The sequence below is a fragment of the Anopheles nili genome, chromosome 3 (assembly GCF_943737925.1).
Source record: "Anopheles nili chromosome 3, idAnoNiliSN_F5_01, whole genome shotgun sequence".
Taxonomy (NCBI): Eukaryota; Metazoa; Arthropoda; class Insecta; order Diptera; family Culicidae; genus Anopheles; species Anopheles nili.
The window spans coordinates 22,348,149-22,369,897 of record NC_071292.1 but is presented as its reverse complement, the minus strand read 5'-3'; the positions used below and the strand labels follow the sequence as shown (position 1 = coordinate 22,369,897).

The window sequence follows — 21,749 nt, the reverse complement described above, 5'->3', positions numbered from 1 at the left end:
TTTCTCTTTCGCTTAGCCAGCTCTGTTAAATATTTATGATGCCTAAACCCGACCATATGAAACTATTACGACGTAAAATATAACCATTTCCTTCCAGTGGCACCCGGTTATGGAACTGTCGGAAAACTCGAACTTTAATAATAAAACATTTTCAATCACACCCAACGCTAGCAGAGCGTAGCTAAGCGTTCGTGAACGTTGCACCCGAGCAACCTGACTTTCACTCCACCTACGGAAATGACTCTTTTGCTCGATGAACTGGCGCTGCTCACCGGTACGGGCACAAAGGTGATGAAAAGTGCAGCAAAACTTGGACCGGTTCGAGTGCATCGAGCAATGCGTATGTGCCAGCGGTAGCCCTGATGAAGGTGGCGAAAAGTTGTGTATAAACTAAACCATAACTTTGGCGCAAATTCTATCGCACTCCGGTACCTCCAATCACATGGTACCTTGTCGAATGCCGAATGGCCTAGATGGGCTGCCTGGTGCGTTTTGCATTCACCGCCGCATGTCTTTAACTATAACGGCTCTTAAACGGCGTTCTGCAGCGTGTTGTACTTTGCTTTGAAGAAGTTTTGTTTGCTGCACTTATCCTCTTATTTAAAATCCTTTCCGTAAGCTTTACGGTACGGTTGGATTTGTACCGTTTGTGGACGAAAGCCCGTCGCCTGGCGGCATCGGTAGACCGGGCCCCGTTATCAACTGTTTGCATACATGGTAAACTTTCAATGGCTGGCAAGCGGTTGGCTGTGCTCTAGGAGGCGAGTTTCCACGGGACACGGGAGCAAAACTGAAGAATCGTAAATACGCCGGCAAGTGCAGGGTTTGTTAGGCTGGATTTCGCCCAATGGGACTTTTCGAGGGAAAGTCAAAAAGTCAGTCACATGCGGCTTGGGGATTTAGTTTTAAAATACTGCGTTTCTTTTAGCCAGCATCATGTGCGTGCATATTGCCCGCATGTCTGAAATACGATCGTGAAAGGGTAGTGAAAGTTAAAGAAACCAAAACGAACACTACCACACCGCATTAAGCAGGCGCATTGAAACTCGCGCGCCGGGCGTTCTGTGTTTTCCTTTCCCGTAAATTTAACATTCTAACCGCTTGGAAAATTTGAACACACCACCAGACAATCAAGACGAGCGGCCATAATGAGTTTATATTGTTCCGAGTTTTAGTACTCTCCCTCCATTGGCCACGCGGCGGCCCATTGCAGGCAGCAGACGATGGTAGAACGCCATTTTACCCCTAGCTATGAATGTGTTAGCGTAGCCTAACGGGTTGGTTAATCGTATAATTTTAATTGCCCGCCAAGGTGTTAAACTTACCCAAATGATGTTGTTTTTTGGTTATGCTTGAGAAAAATAATACCCAACTGCATGTAGCGTGTGGGTCGCAGGTAAAGCTGTATTGTCTTGAAGGTTGTAACAAAAGATTAAGGATTTTCAATAACACAACCATGCAACCACCACATACTCGGCAAACAAGCTTTGTGTATCTTTTATGGCATATATTGTAAACTCCTAATGAAACAAGCTCTAGGAAATGTTTCAATCTGAAAGCTTTTTTTATTTAAAGTTCCAGGAAACGTGTTTGTTCGCTGCAGTGAAAATGCAAACACGTTCCATTTGCTTAATGTTATTTTGAGAATTCAGATTTGGATATTAATTTAGCATGTTTAGAGTAATGCGTGGGTGAAATGTTTTGAGCTATGTTTTCTAGTTCACCAAATCTTACCGTCCTTGGTTTGTAGTAAATTAATCAGTACTCTGACGGCACTTTTCATAAATTCCAAGAATATGGGTAGTGGTTTTTCAAAGTGTTTTAAGAGCTGTATGAACCGTTAGGGCTTACGATTCAATTTAATGATCTTTTACTAGCACTGATTATCCGGGATGCATTCAGAGCCCCTCGATGGATCCGAACAAATGCGACCACAAAGAGTTACGATTCCCTGCAGGATACGTCAGGGATAGAGCTACAACACTACGTCTGAGTACCGTTTGATCCACGTTTGACCATGGCGTGAGGTATTTGAAGGAGATCGTGAAAGGACACTCCCAGCATCTTGACGTATCGCTGGTCCCAGAGCCACCAGGAGAGTTTCTAACAATTCACAGGTACCGTCGGGATGGGCATGCCAAGATAGACCGGTGTGGTGCCACAGAACGACTGAGGTTGAATTTTGCGTTTCCGGCTGTGTAAGTCTCGCATACTAATGAATCAATTAAACTTCTGTCATTATCAGTGTAAAATGTACGCCTTCGTGACGCTGCAGGTTGGCTGGTTGAACCGCTGGACCAAGTGTTCAACTGAAAATTATGTGAAGTTTCCTCGGAGAATGGGCGAATCCTTCGCCCAGCACTGGGACTTAGCCACGAGGACGGACTTGATGGAATAATCCCACCGCGATCCGCTACCGGCTCTTCGGCCAGTAGTTTAGGTTGGTTTAATTGAGGTTAGGAATTGCTCCTTGGGAAGCCTCGAGGTTGTCGGAGGCAACTTCTTCTGTAGAAGCATCGTTGTGCATCCGGTTATTCTGGCAAAGTAACTGCCAATAATTACGTTAGCAAAATGGACTCTGCGATGATGTGGAAGTAGTGTCTTCAAATTGAATCGAAACTACTTGCAGCAGTAGAGGCAACTGCGCCGCTTTTACTGTCACTGCGACAAGAATAGATGTCAGTCGTGCACGGTACCACGGTAGAATGGGTTTCAGAAGCACTGGACATTGGTTGAAGATTGTATGCTTGGAAACATTGGTCACGTGCACTGAAGTGTGGGTTAATTATTTATCATACTAAATGTGCGCCAATGCAACAAGATGTGACAGGCATGTAGACTTTAAGAAAGTTATTTAAATCTGAAAAATGAGATGTAGCTGTTCAGATTGAATAGCATAATTCACTGATATTTATTGCAGGACCTAATTGTTCAAGAGACCTTGGAAGCTTGTGTTTATTGATAGTTTTGAATATTGGTAGGTGAATGTTTGTTTAACCTCATCAAGCATTATACTCTAAATAATGCTGAAAGACTTCCCATTCGAAAGACTTTGCTGGAAAACTATTGATGCTTCCTACTTACCTCCAACTACACGACAGGTTAGCACAATATCGTCACCTTCTTCTTTGGGACCAAGTTTTGTGCTGTTTACTTGCTGACCCCACTGGCTGAGAACCACAGGATGTTCGGGAAGAACTGCAACAAAATTGTGGGTATTTATTGTAAATTAATATGTTTAATTTAAATTTAGAAGTAATATGGTTTGAAAATGTCATTTTTGAGCTTCCACAATAAGGCTATTTAAAGAATAAACTGAATATTTTAAAGGGAAACCAGAGCATTTACAATGACAACTTGATAATATATGGGATAATATATGGGATAATATAATTTTGCTGGGATAATATATCGATGAAACAATTTTCCTCAAATTGAAAGAACGATTTGGAAGCATGTTTAGTTCGATTTATGAAATCTGATCTGAGATTATGTATGTTTGTTTTACTACGGATGATGTTGATGGATGAATTGACGATAGATAATCGAATGCTTGAATCACAGAGGCGGATGGAAAATAAAATCTCAGAACACATTCAGCCACGAATCGTTCTTTAGCTTCGCGTAATGGATGTTCTCTTCTTTTTGGCTGATATCATCCGATTTTCGTTAGCTGCTACAATCACAGTTACGCAAAAGCCAGGAGTATAACTTCCTTTTCCTGATTTTATATCCCATACTTCCGGATTCGAGATTCAGTATCGGCTAGTGGAGGTGTAAAACACCACCACCAACGGTGTGTAATTGAATTTCCGAAACCTAAATTAATGGGAAAAGTTTTCCACGTGCCGCCAGGTGATCCGTCCCAGGCTTGAGCCCACCGCATCGTTGTACGATCGCTGGAAGGAACGAGCACGAAAGTGAGCGATGGGCTAGAATGAGACATAACATGAACCGAAGGCTCTACGAGCACGCGCCAGAACGGTGTTCATCTTTAGCAATGAGCATTCGCAGGGCAAATGGAAAATGAAGGTGGAAAAGTAAAAGAAAAGCCGTATCCTTGCAACGGGCACGTTGATCCTCGTAGGACATCAGTCATGCCAGATTTCAACACCGTATTATCGCAACTGACTGACGAAATGGCAGTTGGCAAATAATTCCATTCCAAGCAACGACCATGCAGCTTGTCTACACTCTTTTTTCGTCATTGCTCGAGCCTCCTGGTGCTTGAAAGTGTTAGAGCATATGACCAGTTTCAGATTCAATTTCTCAATTTAACCACGTAAATTGATTTGATAACTTCTGAACAAACAGCTCGTTTAAACTTGCCAGCAGCTCGTCCGATTGCAATGTTTGCCGAGCATAGATTGCATCAAAGCCGGATTATCAGCAGATTCGTTAGGGCGGTGTTGAATTGCATCTCGAACCGGCGTCTAAATCGAGATAAGCCACTGTATCAACACACATAAATACACACATTGAAAAGACGTTGGGCAACATGGCTCTGGTGGACGGCAATCGTCATCTTCGTACTTGGTAACCGTTCGGATTGCACCGCACTCGGGCACATACGAGCATTCGTTTGCATTGAAAAAGCTGACCAATTTAAGCTCATTGAAAGTGGCACCGATAGAGTGGATAAAAAATTGATTTACTCCCTGCAGTTGAAGAAGATCGGAGCGAAGGTTAGAGTGGTCGAACGGGTGGAATTTTAAATCAATAAGCAAACCCGAAGATGCGACTATTTGTCGGGCTGCTTGTTTGACCATTCATTATCATATCTGCTGTAAATCGGAATGTACGTTTCAATCGAGACGTGAGGGCTGTTTGCGTAGTGTTTAGTATTGGTTTTGAACTATGAGCGTATTGTGGGGAATGACATTAAAATGAATGAAATTAAAATGTACATTCTTCCTTATTCGAGCAAGTTGAGGGTTTTTTGTGCAAGCATTATGCAATTTCTACTCAGTTTTCTTTCCACCAAAAACAGATTACGCACCAAATTCATAGATGTAGCCACTGTGGTAGCCACAATTTGTCCAGCATTTTATCTAGTGTGCACCGGTGGAAAACTGGAAACCGGTTACCGTGCAGCGGGACAAAAGGACATTTTGATTCAAGCCCCACAACGATCAATATACCGGGTATCCTGTGGCGTTCCGTGGATATCGAGCTGGTTGTGAAGGAAGGAGCATTTGCATTTCCGTTCGCTAGCTGTGGGACGGAGAAAGTGAATCGCGCTATTTGTGTGTACATCTGGAGAACAAGTTTATTGGCTGGGATCGTGTTTGCTTCACCGTTGTACCGAAGTCAAATATCGATAGATATTGGGTATCTGCATCGTTCCCTTGAATTTCGTACGCTTCCTGCGGCTGGTTTGCTTTCATATATCCAGGGCAGCATAAGAAGCAAGCTGAAGAAGCTAGTGACTGTCATCATACAGCTCAATAACTGCAACGCTATATGGAGCTTATTCGGTATGAGAAATGTCGATGAATGCAGTCTGGGAATTTGGGAACCAAACGAAGCGCTTTCCATTTTCAATTGTCGGAAAGTTTGGCAATGAATCCTGCCAAACTTATAGAAATAACATGTGTTAATACTATTTTAAATACACATATTCTTAAAATTTGCAGTCACTAAGTTGATTTAGAATTATTATTTATAAAAATTCCAGCTTGAACAGATGGCTGGAGACAATAAATAATTCACTTAGATGAACATAATCTAATCTGTTATTATTATGGTTTAACTGTTATATTTATGTTTTTCCGTTTGCATTATTGATCATTTTTATTTTTTCTGTTGATATTATTCAAAAAATATGTGAAAGAACAAAAAAAAACAATACAGAGATACTGCAGGCACAGTAAAAGATATAATAAAAAGAATAAACCAATGAAAAAACGATGAAATCCTAAAAGTTAATTAATTTTATTTTTAAATAGTGTTGTTGGAAATATACGCTCAATTACGTCACCATAAATCACACCGAAATTTGTACCAACAACTTAGCTATTAATTTGGCTAGATATATTTGGGTGACCGTAGCTAAGTCTCACCTAGTCCAGAGTAAGCTTTATTGACAGCGTTCACGATCCGAAGGTAATACGTGGTTTGCCATCGGAGATCGATGCTAACCGAAACCACAATGGGGTCACTAATCCTACCCTACGACCTGGGAAAACGGATTATATTGGTTTCCTAAAATAAAAACAGATCCCTGTACATTCCGTCTTCCGCACATGCCTAAACACACTCAACAAATTTCATCACGTCGCGGTATTTGCAGAGTTTTGCATGCCATGCTCCTTGCAGCGCCCTGCACAATCGATACTGTGTGAACGTTCAGCTTGGAATGCCGCTTTTCCAATAGGAGTCATGCATTTTCCAGGGTTTCATGGTTCCGAACGGGTCGGAGGATGCTGTTTACTTTAAAAATTTATTTCCACGTCACACCATGAACCGACAGTAGATCGTTGGGCCGCACAGGGCGTTGTAGACAGTACCGTTCTTCTTGGCACTTCTTTTCTGTATTGGCACTTGCAATATACCCTGCGCAATGTTGATCCTTACCGCATGTCTGATGTGTACGTGTAGTGGATAGTATTTTTCGAGCAGACATCAGGGATAGCTTTCTAAGGACATGAATTTTGCATACATCCTGTAAAAATGCATCGATTGAGTACGATGAAAGTGAGATGTTTTGTTATTGCTCGTCTAGACGCTGATAATCAGGGATGGGGGATTATCTTATTTTTTACAAATTTTTGCTTTACCATACGATTGAGAGCTACTGGAAATAATGAAAAATTTCTTAAAGAAGCATGTTAGCACGGAAGCATAGTATCATAAGGAGAATATATGAACATATTTTTGAAAGAAAATTGTTCAAATGTCATAAAAGTGCTATGGAATTGACTATGTCTCACTCTGACTATGTCTTCAATAAATTAGCATGGGAATCACTTGATTATCATCAGCTCAATAGATCACTTAGAAACAGTTTAAAAAATGAACCAGAATTTAAATCAGGTTTTTTTAATAGTTTATAGATCATGTCACAAAATATGCGGTTATGAAAACATGCGAGATTCATTCAAGGTCAACAGATAAAATGTGCGAAAATATTATATCAGAATTAATTATGTACCTCCATCGAGCGGCCTTGAATGTTTAACAATCTTCTCACCCGGTTCCGGGGTTAGATTCCGGTTTACGTTTCGTTCGTGCATCGACCAGCAGCGTCGGTAAGCATGCATGAAACATTGAATCGAAAACTGGTTTCGAATCTGATCAAAAACTCAACCGCAGCATCACAAACACAAATGTGATCATGCTACGGGGTAGCATCGTGAAACAGCTGAGATATCAGGTTTTCTGTGTTTTGTTTTGCGCAAAGCTCGCGAACGTGTTTGACATTTCATGCTCTGAAGATGAGCCTCTTTCTACTTGATTCGTAACGCCTAATGTTGTTTTTTGCTGAAAAAGTGTTGAGGGAACCGGTGATGTGTTTATTTGACTGTGCACATTTGTTTTTGGTGTATCGTTTTGGTTGTTATTTCTGTTTCAGTTGCTTGTTTACGGTGCACGGTTCAGTGTGAAGATACTCTCCACAAGTTAAGCACCTCTTCGATGATCGTGGCGTTGAACTTATCGTCTAAGTTAAGCACCCCATGCTATGTTCGGTTCTGGGAGTCATTGAAAGCTGTAGTATTGCACAAGACGCGCATAGAGTAACCGGTGCACAGGGAGTTGTGGAGAAAAAAGTGTTGTGAAAAAATGGAAGTCGGAAGAGAAAGTGTCCGATCGCGCATTGTCGCGTTTTGGGTCAGAGCAAAAGACTTCATCACCATCGAGCCAGTGATCATTTTCTACATCTTTGGAGTTGTCTGTGGAACAGCGTTTAAAGTATTTGAATACGAGAAGGTAGGGAACAGTGTTTAGCGTGTTTCAGTTTTTTTTGGTCAGCGAATGGGTAGATATATTTCATTACATGATCGTATTTATCTCTTTGCTAGGCCTGTGCTGCAAAACTCGGAGTTGACTTGAATGTTTGCGAGTTTTTTGTTCAGCTAGAAGATGACGATATATGCTCCGAGACCGACACAAACCGGACACTGGCCGGGGTGGAGAACTTTACCAGTTTTCGTAACTTAGTTTGCGATGCGCAGCAGGAATCGACAAATGCGGTGGTTTTTTTGAATTCCTACCGTAGCATCATAGGTGGGATGGACAACGGGCAAAAAAGTTGATGGGAATTTAATGTGTATTTGCGTTCATTTGCTGCATGGTGCTTTTACAGTGGGAATTATACAGGGCGTGGTGCTTTTGTTTGCCGGCAGTTGGAGCGACCGTGCTGGATTGAGAAAGCCCTGTATTCTAGTGCCGATTGCGGCAGACATACTCGCATTTTGTGGTAAGCCAATACGACTGAGTTGAGTTGAGGTTAAAATCAACCTCGTTGTCACTTGCTAATGACGAGGTATCATTATGATATCATATTAACGACAGTTAGCAATAAGTATAATCAGAACTCCACTTGAGGTAGTACTTTAGAGCTGTTTTCATTTTTAATTTGTATATAATAATATTGCTCTCTTTCAGTTTATATATTTAGTGCTGTTTTTATGCGCGAAGTTCCACTGGAAGTAGCGGGAATCGTACCAAATGTTATCATTGCATTAAGCGGTGGAGTGCCCTTGGTGGTGACAGGCATATATAGCTATTTGACCGTATGTACGGACGAGAAGGATCGTACCTTCAGGTTTGCATGTACTGCCGTTGTATACGCTACCATTCCGATCGTTGCAAACTTCTTCAGTGGTCATTTGTTTAAATACCTGGGATTTATCAGTAAGTAACAGTTAGTATACTGCTGTATGTAATGCTTCAAAATGCCCATTCTTGCAATGCTTTCAGAGCTGTGTATTCTTTGCATTGTAACGGATACCATCGGTCTGCTATATGGGTTATTCGTGCTAAAGGAGCCTGTTGATGTTAAGGTCAAGACCACGAGTCCTGCTAATGGTGGGCCGGAAAAAAGCTCCCGACCCTCACTGAGTCAGCTCTTTGACATTGGGCTGGTGCTTGATTGCGTGAAAGTTTTTCTCAAAAAACGAGACTTCAATTGCCGGAACCTGCTGTACTTGACGGTACTGGCGTACTTCATCAACTACGGCGCGCTGGGCGACACGGAGTCCGCCGCCATTTTGGCTTACGTCCAGTTCAGCTGGATAACCAACCTCGGCACCTGGATATCTTACGATCTGCTAACGACCATGCTTGGAACGCTGCTAGCGATGGGAGTGCTGAGCAAAAGGCTTGGAGTTTCGGATGCAATGATTTGTGTGTTTTCCGTGTGCTTTTCGTTGGTGGGAAAACCGATCATGGTAATGACTGTGGGGGCGCTTCCGATCAGCCTGTAACGTACCGACGTATCTACCACGTTTTTGCGGAGTGGTGTTGTGGAATAATTTTGCTAATTGCGGCTTTGACCGTAACCATATCTTACCGCGGTATGTTTTCTTGTACCAATTCGCAGGCCATTGCCGTGACGGCCGTAAAACCGTACCTTTACTATGTGGCTACCTCGATCGATGTGTTCGAGGGCAGTAAAATGATCGCAATTCGAAGCATCGTGTCGAAGCTGGTCGGGCAGGACGAGATTGGTGAGTGTAATTGGAGGAAGTGAACGAAAATTGATTCGGACAGTACGCCGGAGAGTCGAATTTATTGTGACGAGACGTGTGCGCTTCGGCTTGTTCCTTCTTTTGCTATATCTTTTCACGAATGGTGCGCGTAGGAAAAATGCTTGCCATACTGGGAATTGTGGATTCTGCCCAGGTGGCCATCTACCCGACGATCTACAGCGCCGTATATTTGAAGAGCCAATCGTTCTTCCTCGGAAGCGTATTCCTACTCAGCGAGGCGTTCCTGCTGGCATCGTTGGGAATTTACATGTGAGTCGCAGCAACGCAAGGGATTCGCATTTTTTTTATCTCGATTTGGAGAACACGACCGAATACAAATATATTAATCCACTCGGCGTTCTGCTGCATTTCGTGGCACCATGAGAGCGGTCACCACCTCCCCCGGAAGCGGCGAACGTGTGGCAATGATGATGTTGATGACGGTAGGTTTCAATTTACCTTTCGTTTCAGCATGCTGTTTCTGATGTTCCGCCGGTCGGACCGCGATAAAACCATGGCGCAGTCATCCACCAAGCAGGGAATCGATAATCCTGCAGTGGATATTACTGCACTTTGATGATTTTATCTGCATCCCGCGGACGTCATCGCCGTCGTTTTCGTCACCGGCGATCCGGACTGGGAAGTCTCCCTTAGCCCTCTGGTATTGTTGAGATGAGCGAAGCATGATGATGCATGATGCGAAAAGCTGCTGCGAACGAGCGGCAAATTGACGTGTGGTGGGGAAACGATAGAGAAGCAGGAAGGATGCAACTGATTGGACGGGAAATTATTATTTTCCCACAGCATATCGACGCTCCGGGAAAAATGTTGCTGCGAGATGATAGATGTAGATGAGTTTGATAGCTTCGAGGGTTCGCCGTTATCGGCTATCTTGTTTCGCCCCATTGCATCACTTGGACTTTCCGGAAATTTTATCATAATGATATTGTGCTTGATTACCAGTAATCCTTTAATAAACTCAATTTGAACAATTTGATTAATGCCTATTTAATTATTTACTTTTTTTAAATTTACTTTAAAACTAAACATATATGATATAAATATTACACATTATAATGATTGATATGATATCTATACAGAAATATAGAATAGATTACTTTCAAAACAAAAAAAAACAATAAGAGCTTCTATTTACTAAGCATTTATTTAAGACATTACAAATTACAAGTAGAAAATATATTTACAATGTATATTTAGTTAGAGAATTTCAGATTTATTTAATGTAAATCGTTATTTCTTATGCAGAGCCAAAAAAAACTACTTTTTTTTAATAAAAACATTAAAATGTTTCTTGAAAATCTATGTTACAAAAAAGTGGAACAAAATTTCACTATGCGCCAATTGTGTCGAGCCACAGGCGAGACAATCTTACACCAACATTAGGACGGGAGAAAATTTTATCTCTTAGCTGTCCTGGCTTGTCGGGGATGTTCCTTTAGCACGTGTTCCTTCACTATCAGGCTCTGGCTAGGGTTGCCTTTCTGTAGAAAGGTACGCCGGTTGATGAGAGCATGAAAATAATAATCTTTTGTGAAGCGTCAAGAATACTGTCCCACTCGACTCGTGCCAGCCCAAATGAGTCGGGCCAGACGAGATAAAAACGATCCTCTTTCACTTTGCGCCCATGTAAACGGCGCGTGTGTTGAGTGTCAGCCAGGGAAACCGAGCATACGCACGAACCTTATGCTGATCCGACGGAACATCGGAAACTTTTGACAAAAGTCAACGACTTCCACTCGTCCACTCGAGGTGGGATATTTAATTGGTGGCAAGAGTCATAGAGATAATTATATCGCCCCGCACTCGAAGGCCAGCGAAATGACACCGCTACGTTTTGCACAGATGCGACCTGCGGCTGTGGCAGAGCAAAAGAAAGCCACTACCAAGGCCCCAGGGTTAACCGGCTTTGGAGAGGAAGTCGTATCTCCGAGCTGCCAGAGCATTTAAGTTTCCAACAGAATAGAAGCGTTTCGGGCGTAACAGTTTCATTTGTCAGGTTTTTTTTTGACTCACTGGTTGAGTGTGGCTGAGTTTTTGTTTGTCACTCGTGTCGTTCTGCTTCACTGACGGGGAGAGTTGTTATGAAGGTTATGACGAGAGCTAATAAAAAATTACGATATAAGATCGTTGGAAAAACTTCGCTCACTTTATTTGCTGCTGCGGGTGGGCAAAGTTTTTCAGTGCCACGTTTGGTTTTTTTTTCTAGCTGCAAAAACAGTCGTGGTGTTCTATTTTAGGTTCTGCTTATGATTAGCCATTAAGTGTGAGAACCGAGGCTCTTAACTGTTATAAGCCAGAGAGACAGTAAACCGGCATGGTATCTGCTGCTACTCAACGTCCGGGAAGAAAATGTCGGTGGCCAAGGCTCGAGTTTATGACCCAACTGATTACCAGGGTGAGAATATTGTGCGAGTTTTGATAGTTTTCTGACGCTCGAAATGTTCTTGCGTAGAATTAAAAAAGTAACAGAAAAAATGCGCAGACTTTAAGCACTTGAATTAGTCTATACGAGTCTTAATATAGTAACAATAGGGCTGAAGAATTTAAACAGACAAGAGACATGGAAAGACGAGCGTCAACTGAAGCTTAGTAGGGGAGTTCATAAATCAAGTTAAATAATATGGTACTGCAAAGCTACGATACGCAAATTACGCTAATATGGCAGATCGAGAATGAAATTAATTAGGAACGAAAATTGGCAAGCTCCACAGTCAACTGAGCGATGATTAGTAGCATCCATTTTGTGTGACAGGAATTAAGCCATAAACAAGAAATTGACGGCTGAAATGCTCGCAAGATTTGCCTCATTCATTAGCTGTCTTGATGCATTTCTTCATACATATATCCCCTTAGCTTTGACGCCTGTCAGTGACGACTCCGAGAGCTGCCTTAAGGGAGAATCTAGTGCCGGATTGGTTGGATAATGTTGTCTGCGCTGTACGAGGTACGCGAGTTTATGCAAAGGCTAAAAGCGACAACAAAAAATAACTAGGTGTCGAAGAAAACGGAACTAATTAGCTTTGGAGCGGAACCGGAAGAGACTTAATTAAGAAAAATGACACCATATTCCTTGGAAATTGTGCTTCGGTCTCGCTGTTTCTTCTCGTGGCACAACAACATGAGTAATATGATTCAAAGGTTCAACTGAACAAAAGTCGTCCGACGTCAAAAGTGTGGCAGTATAAGAACGATACTGAGCAGAAAATAGTTTTTTTTCTGTCACATATGCTGTGTGCTCTAAGTAGCTGGGTTTTTGTTCATTGGATAAATTGTTGAATTAATTTATGGTCCTTCATTTGTCTTCCACTAAGTGCATTGTTTCATTAAGAATCATATGCGCAAGTTATAACTAGTACGTATAAGCTCAGTATAGAAATTACAAGTACCAAGAATATTTACTTTGTCGTACGGTACAATTATGTGATAGATGTTGCAGTATATTAACAGTCGTTTTTCGTTATATCTAAGCCAGCTAGCCAGCTTGGTCAAATGAGAGAGCAAATAATTTAGTAGCACACTTTTATCAGTGAAACTCTAATGTTTAATATTCTGTTCAGTTCCTGCTGAAATAAATCAGCGCATATCAACCCGATCTTCAGATAATTACCTTTATTATAATAGCAACTGTTAGAATCACGAATTCGATGGTTATGTCTTTCTACTCTTGCATGTAAAATCTATAATTCAGTTGTTTTATCTAAGCCATAAGCAAATGTATGTTTAAAAAGCAATAAGCAAAAATATGTTTAGAAGAAAACTCTTGGAAGGTTTGTAAAAAAATCATGGCGTGCTTAGTGCCCTTCAGCAAACACCTAATTATGTCCAATTGCCTTGCATACAAATTCTCGTCCATAATGCAACTAATAGCTAGTGGTGCGTAGTTTGATAAACAAAGTAGCCTCCTTTTCGGCGGTGGTTCGAGATTTGCTAAAAGCATCCAAACGAAGCATGGCTTCGTGAGAATCTGTCAAAGCAGGCAAGTTATGAATTTTTCATAACATCACGTTGATTGATACCGAACGATCAGACCGATACACGACGCTTTGTGCTACCCGGTGGACCCCGCTATCGCCGCACTTCCAGTAACTAAGCCTACCTAAAACACTAATGCACCTTAGAGAACACGAACAGCTGTGATGGGTCAGGGAGAGGTGACAAAAAATACAAAGTGCTCCTCTGGCGATATGCTAATCATCACCATCAGCTTGTCGATCAGAGAGTGTTGAAAGCGCAGGTGTGTTTTAAGAAAACGTTCCTGTCGCAGCAGCAGCTTTCATAGCACATCATTCCCCTATTTCTCGCACTCATGCAATCGTCATTAGTAGCATTTCCGTCAATGTTTTGCTTAACAAAACGCTTGTGGTTCATTCATTAATTTCGTTCTTCCGTATTCGATGTCGATCGACGGCAATGAGCAATTCCATTTCGTACCGTAATGTGAATAAAATTCTCTTACCATCGAGTGAATTGAATTCACAAATTTTTTCACTGCCGCTACAGCTTAAGCTCAAATATTTACTTATGCAAATGCCAGCAGCGTAGCGGCAGGAAATGGTGTTTCAGTGGCACGATTTGTAAACGCGCAGCAACATAATTTAGTCTGCTGTAAGAGGACACATCAATATTTGAAATGTACATTGTAGATGTACCTTTATAGAAATGGTTTCAAACGTTTATTATTTTTAGTGAATTTTGATGTGTAGATATGAACTGTTTTGAGTATTGTAATAGCAATATTTCAATACATTTTAAAACAACTAACTAATACAATGACAAAATAAGTAACATAAGCAGTTTATGATCTCAAATTCATTTTACAGTAACTTAAATCCAAAAGTGTTTTGCTTCCCACCTATACGTAATGCTGCTGGCAGTGCTGCTCAATGTTGGTTGATCGTGTATCAAAGGCGCTTTTCGGTGAAAAATCCCGCATAAAACATGTCCGTAGCATGTGATTGGCTGAATTTGACACTCTACCGTAGTGCCGCAAGGTTACACTCGCTGCCAACGGCCGTTGATGATTTTATCGATCGTAGCCGCTTTACATCAAAAGTGACGGAATATGGTATAAATTAGCAACCAGCACGGTGCCAAAGGTGCTCGCCGGCCACGAGACGGCGTTCCGAGGTCCGGTATCTGTACGCTAACAATTTTAACCAGCGTAACCTTGGGATACCCTTTTTGTGCCAAGTGTTCAATCAGGGTGGAAGTTCGTATTAACAGGAATCCAACTCTAGGAGGACGATACGCAAATATATAGTGACATAATATTTTTAGCACCCTTGCCAGTGTAGCTTATCACGTGTAGTTGTTTCATGGTGTAATACATAGCTCAGTGGCGGCAAAAAAAATTGGTTAAATTAATAGAGTTAGCAAATTTCTACTAGGTTTTGTTCCCCTCGTTTGTTGTGACCTTGTTCAGAGTGGTAGGAGTATATGCCGCATTAGGATGGGACATGAAAAATGGTTCTAATCAGTATGCAAGCTCGCTGTCCTAGAAAAGTAAGCACGACGTGTGAGCGCTGACTCCAGCTGCCTATTCTTCACCTGTCCTCAAATACATAGTACGTTTTGTTTATTTTGTATTTTATGAGGATTGAATGATTCTATGTCGCTTTTTTATATTTAATCATTTGTCCGGAAATGTTTCTAGACAAAGCGGTTTGATCGCATGCATTTGTTACGGTCCCGGGTTTGGAACACCTCGTATATTTCGTACCAAGCATTCGTTGCGAAATCGATGCCCATGCTAGGTGGTCACGTGGGCACCGTAAATGCACAGACCAACCGACCGGAATGGACTGATACTAACGAAACCGGGCGCAGAAAATGTTTCAAAGGTGCGTTGGGTCAAGTAAGCAAAAATAAAATATACGCCGCACTGAAAATTTATTGCTTCACCCGAAGCCGATCATGGCTGGACGGGGTTTCTTCGGTTTGTTTTCCCATTTTCCGGCCTGCAAATCGTTAAACCGAAGCGATGGTGCGGCCAATGGAGCCGGCCATAAATAACCTTCCGCTTGTTGAACGAGCGTGAGATGAAACCGGTGGCAGTGGTAGACAAATAAAAATAAGAGCACGCATACACACGCGTGCATGCAGCAACAATAACAAGTAACAACGCATCTACCTCAAGCAGACCGTGCGCCCAAAAGTAGCTGAAAATCTTTCACAACCCACTTGACAACACCCGGTTTTAGGCTGATCCATATTCGATTTCTCAGCCCCGAACTTGCCCGCCATTTTACATCGTTTTGTGATGGGAGATGGTGTGTAGAAAGTGTGATAAATGGTGTACGGGGAAGTGCTGCTTGTGCGAGCGGACACCAGAGGGTCCCGGCTTGTCGTTCTGCCAATTGCGGCGAGCTGATGCTTGTGAGCGGCGAGAGTGGAACCTTAATCTGCAATGGTTTGTTAGAGGCTCAATCAGCTGGAACCGATGTGTTCCGAAATTCCATAAGAAAACCCACGCTTCAATGACGCCGTCTCTTTACTCCGGTGGGGCGAGAAGGCAAAACGATCCACACGAGTGCCGGTGCCAGTCCCATGCCAGCCCGTCCTATAATCAGGAACAAAAGACATTGATCGATCACGGATTGCCCAGCCACGGTTTCTGTGCGTTGCTACGGTCGCATTAGGAGAAGTTTTCTTCCGCAACACCGCATCGCGCTGACAGCGAAGGGAATCGGAGTACGAGTGGTAATTTAGTGTGTGCAAAAGACCGTACGATTAGAGCGGAAATGATCCCACAATCGATTTCAGAACCCTTGCCATCGCGTTTGCATTAACGAAGCTCATGCAAATGGTTCAAATGACCCCCTAACGGTGGCAAGCTGGGATTATTTATGGTGTTACATATAGCTTTGGCACTTGGAAGATCACAAAATGTCAAGGACACACAACGACTTCCGCCGCAGTATATGTAGCTGCATGCGCTCAGTAAAGATTGATGATCGCATGTTGTGGCTTAGCTTTGGCCAATCTATGCCTGAATATTTCACACACAAGTTAAAAACAACAAGTTGTTGAAACGATTTGAAAGGGTGTATATATATACTCTAACTTGAGAAAAATTCTGCAATTTATCACGGAAATGTAGCTGAGTTTATGGCTATATTCCTTTCATCACAATCTGATGTATTTCAGCAATTAAGCGTATTAAAAAAAGGATTATGTCAATTTATCCATATGTTGCTGATAATTTAGATTGGTTTGATTAATGAGAATGAAATAAAATTGTTATAATTAACAGGCACTGCGGATTTCCGGCGTCATCAATCATATACGATTACTGCTTCGTAAGCAAATTTGATTAATCAATGAACTGATTACTCAGCATCATCATCATTTCAATGTGCTCTTCCTTTGAAGATTGTAGCATTTGGATTACACTTTAACATTTTAGCTAACACTTAGCTGTTGCCTTGCATAATTTTATTTTTCGAAGAATGTAATAAAAGTGTTTTTTTCATATGTGTTATGATTTCGTTCTAATAACGGTGAAATGAATGTTAACCAGGACAAGATCAAACCATTATTTTTGTATTTTGAATTGATAATGTGATTCATGTAGAATATATAGAGGAGTAATTGAAACATGAACAATTGAAAGATAAAAAATTAGTTGAAATTTTGGAAGACAGTACAAATCATCGAAATACGAGAAAATGGATCATCTCTGAGGAGATGGATTACTTTACCACTTGCTTGAGTAGGGGACACAACGGGGAACGAAAATCATAGAGGGAAAAACATTGCAAATCATCTATTTATGCTGCTTGTTTGTACTCACTGATGATGCTGAGATTATATCGAAAGCTCTGTGTTTGACTGGTACGAAAGTCAACCCGACAGCGGTAGACACCCTCGTCATGGCGTCGGACGTCCTAAGCAAATATTTGTACCGCGTTGTACCATGAATTACAGGCGGTCCCAAATTGATGAAACACGGTGGATGCAGGAGAGAGGTGGCATCAAAAACGGCGTCAATGCGTTGGAAAGCATGAAGGCATGAAAACCGGAAGAGAAAAATAGTAAAAACAACGAAAACGATCAAACTCACGACCAGTTACAGGAGTTGGGATGTTCTGGGAAATAACATATTTTTGAGAATGTTATTCTTTGAAATAAGGAAAGGAACCAAATTTTGCAGCATTTTCCATTGTTTACAATGAGTGTGGAGAAATTTTTCGACTATAGGTCGAGGTAGCACGGAATATTTTGAAAACTTTTCCAAAACGTCTGGAGGACAGGTATGGTAGGGTTCACTGGTCCCTTGTTTCAACTTGACATTTTTACCTGTATGTCCAATGTTGCTGGATCAGTATCTGTGTTGAAGTGAGCTCTCGGACCAAAGATTTCCGGTGCTGACCAATGCCGTGCCTGCTGTAAAGGCTTCCCCCGCACGTCAAAGCTGAAGAGAGAAGGCGAAAAGGTTGTAGTAGTATTTGGTATCTACATGAAATGGTTTATTTTATACATAATTGTTTTTACTATATATAGGGAAAACTACAGACGATGATATGTTATCAGTGGTTACAGATCTGTGGTAATTTAAGCATCTTTCATCGTATCGTAGATAACCTTATAGATTCATAGTGAATATTTTTTATGTTAATCCTCTCTGATATGTTATGCTATCCAATATGAGCGAGGTATGCTAGAGTCACCGTAAGCAAAGGCATCGTCAGCTCATGAAGAGAGTGCTATCATTACGCTCACTAGCAAGCCACCCCCATGCTTTCCGAATTCTGACGGTAAAGAACTTGCCCCGTTGCTCGTTAGAAAACGATGGCTTAATGGTGGAGCAATTAAGAAACGTGTGTATGAGAATGGCTTCGCTTTGATGACACTAATTGCTAAATAAATTTATTAAAACTTTATCGTTTCTGCGGCACATCCGGGTTCTCACGAGGTTAACTGACATTCTATGGAAGAACTACCGGGGCTGATATGCCTGACAATGTTTTGGGAAAGCAGAATTGCTAGCTTAGGAACATGTTTTTGAGTTAACATATTTTTTTATAAAAGCCTATTAGTAACTCGTTTAGTCGTATTAGTCGCTGTTATTGCACTGTTAACCGAAATTTTTCTAATCTAAACAAAACTAAAATTTATTCATCACACATTGCAAAAATAGCAAATTAAATTTGACTTAATTATTGATTTAAATTCTTGATATTTTAAATCGAAGACCTCCATCTCTTTTTTTTTTTCAATGAATTTATGATGTGTTGTTTTCAGTCTACAATTCTATTTGTTAATGGGAACATATCTTGCAAGAATTTTATAGATAGTTTTTTTAATCTATCTCGAACATTTATAAATATTAAAAGAACTGTAAAAAACCGGTTATTACAAAACCATAATTAAAAAGCCATTATTTTTTTGTTAAGTACATGACCAGGCGCCTCCATCAAGTTGTTTTGTTGTACTTTGATGGAGGCGCCTGGTCCGGCGTATGAAAAATTTCCGATCAAGATGGTTCGAATGGTGAAGTAGCATGGTTCACATGTGTTTGCCTTAAAAATTCTTAAAATATTCTTAAATTTAAGCGCTTTGTTCTTTATTAAATAGAAGTTAGGGTGCTGTCATCCAGAGAGTACATTGTGACGCTTGAAGTAAAACACATCAACACGCCGGTGACTTTTATCTAAACTTTTCGACAGCATGTTTCACCATATGAGTGGGAGGACCGTTACTGGCTCAGTATATCTAACGAATCGTTACAACTTGACGTGTGTTGGTATAACGTGTGACACATATTAACGTGTTTCGCGTTCGCTTCTGAAAAGAGCGTTATCAGTCAACGTGTACAATGCCCTCCCTGGGTATTTCGAGGGTGGTAGGAATAAGAAGAACATTTCGCACCCAACGAAACGTACAAAGACAGTTGATGACGTTTATTAAATGATTTATGTTGTTCGGGTAACATTTACGCGTTTGAGCCTATGCGCGTTTGTTTATAACAGGATTCCGGTTGACGAACGCCTAGCAGAAAGAAAGCGAAAAATGGCTAACCGTTTAATGTTGGTTCGAGCATGAGAGCCGTGATGAGAGGGTAATTTGTTTCCCGTTGCTGCTGTGCCTCAGAAGCACGAATGCCCTGAATTACGAAAGTCGACAAGTCGAACGAGAAGAAAGAATGATGGATGAGCGAACCAGTGCGATGAAGGTATCCTCGAGACGTTCGGAAGCGTCCGTAAATGCGTAGCGCCTAGAGAGCCCACTCCCAGACTTGATGCGCAGATAACCTGGACACATGCAGACGAGTGCGTCTACTGATTCTGAAATACAACGTTCGACCAACTGAACATCCAGGGTGTTGGTGATTGATGGTTCTAATAAGCAGCAGAAGGCACCGAATGAGAAACGATCAGAAAAATGAAAAATTTGACATACAAGGTTGAATTTTTTAACTGTCTCGACCAAAAAAGCACAACAATAGCATGCACTATTTGAGACACATATATTGTATACAGACAAATAAGGTTTCAAATCAATTGCCTTTTGAATGTCGTATAGATATTATTTAAATTAAAATGAAAATGAACTTATTCTGCGTGATTTATTAACGTATTTATTTCATTTTATTTTCTGTCCGTTTTAAAAACTTATGGTTTTGAAGTAACTTCTTTTTAGAGGCAGTTTTTACTTTTTGCATGTGTAATATTTCAAGTTTACGCTCATTATCACAAAATGTTTCTCCATTACAGATCGAACGTTGTGATTCAGATTTGATTCAGACATTTTGACAGCATCGATAGCTTTGGTGAAAATACCAGATTTGTAATAACTAATTATTTAATCCTAATGCTTAACACAATATTGATAAACAGGCGCACTTGCAAAATAATTTGTTTTATTTCATTTTATGCTTATTTTCGGGCTCCATTATATATTAATTAGACGTTTGAGCATTCCGTTATACTTGAGCTCAAAGGTCGTTTTCTTTCTTTTTTGGAGTCTCAATATCAAATATTTTCACGCACAATATGCTTCAATTTTCTTTGAAGAAAGCCGTATATGACTGGATTCATCCGTTTCTGATCTTCCACTTGAATGCGTGACTGTATCTGAATCGTCAGGCCAGCGAGCAACGAAATTTGTAAGAGTACGGAATGACTGAAATAAAAAAATCCTCCAAGAATGAGCGCATGAGCGCTTAGGAAGTCGGTTGGCTAAAATATCTGTAAAAAAGCAACAAGCTATTTCCCATAACCGTTACCATTCGGACATTTGCTTCGGCATCATGTTTAGAATTTTCAACCAATTTGGATGAAAATTCCTTCGTGCAGGCGCTCGTTGGCCGCGTTCACGTTGAATGGAAAGCTCATTACGGAGAAATGGAAGAACAAAAAAAAACGAATTCACTGAATGGTTACCAGTGCACGATGGCCAGCTCCACTGGTTCAGCGTAATAGCTGGAGGAAAGCATTCGAACGCAATCCAGCCAGGACCTAAGTCGTGCATTCAATACGAAGCAATCAAAGCTCACATGGAACGCTAAATGACCTCCAGCGTCAGTGGCTTAGCGTACCTTAAATCGGTCGATCGTTTTGATAAACTTTAAGTTGAAATGGTCCGTTGGCCAGGGCTTATATCGTACTCGGTAGAAGAAATCCAGGCACTGTAGAGGACAATCATAATGGCAGGCATTTCATGGTTTCTTTCAAACACGTGAAAGCAACTTTCTTATAATTCTTTGTTCCTGACCAAATTCTTGCTATGCGGAAATGCCGCCTTTCTACAGCTTTACATGCTTCAAGCTTGTGGCAATCTCCGATAAGGATATGCGATGAACAATATTAATTGAGTTTCCGCACGAATTTCGAATTTTCTGTAAGGCAGAATGAGTTGGTACTGGAGTTAATTCTTTGTTAGTTTTTCTATGGTTGGCTGGAATCGTATTACCGGTATGGTACCAAAATGAAAGCAACATTGATATGAAGGTGAAGATATGTTGATAGTGTAAACCATTAAAAACTGTGAAACATTATCTACAGGCAGTTGTTTTACCTTTTTTGCAGGTTTATT

The 21,749-nt window shown here is 41.1% G+C and overlaps 1 protein-coding gene across 1 annotated transcript in view; it reads right to left on the bottom strand.

Annotated features, from left to right (window-relative positions):
• The window catches only part of LOC128723905 (hemicentin-1-like), a 161,268-nt gene that overhangs the window by 31,790 nt on the left and 107,729 nt on the right, over positions 1-21,749 (bottom strand). Inside the window, exons 3-5 of the mRNA XM_053817670.1 lie at positions 18,012-18,126; positions 17,506-17,599; positions 3,085-3,198 (exon numbers count right to left, since the gene is read on the bottom strand). Coding sequence (XP_053673645.1) covers positions 3,085-3,198; positions 17,506-17,599; positions 18,012-18,126 — 323 coding nt within the window. The remainder of the gene's footprint in view (positions 1-3,084; positions 3,199-17,505; positions 17,600-18,011; positions 18,127-21,749) is intronic.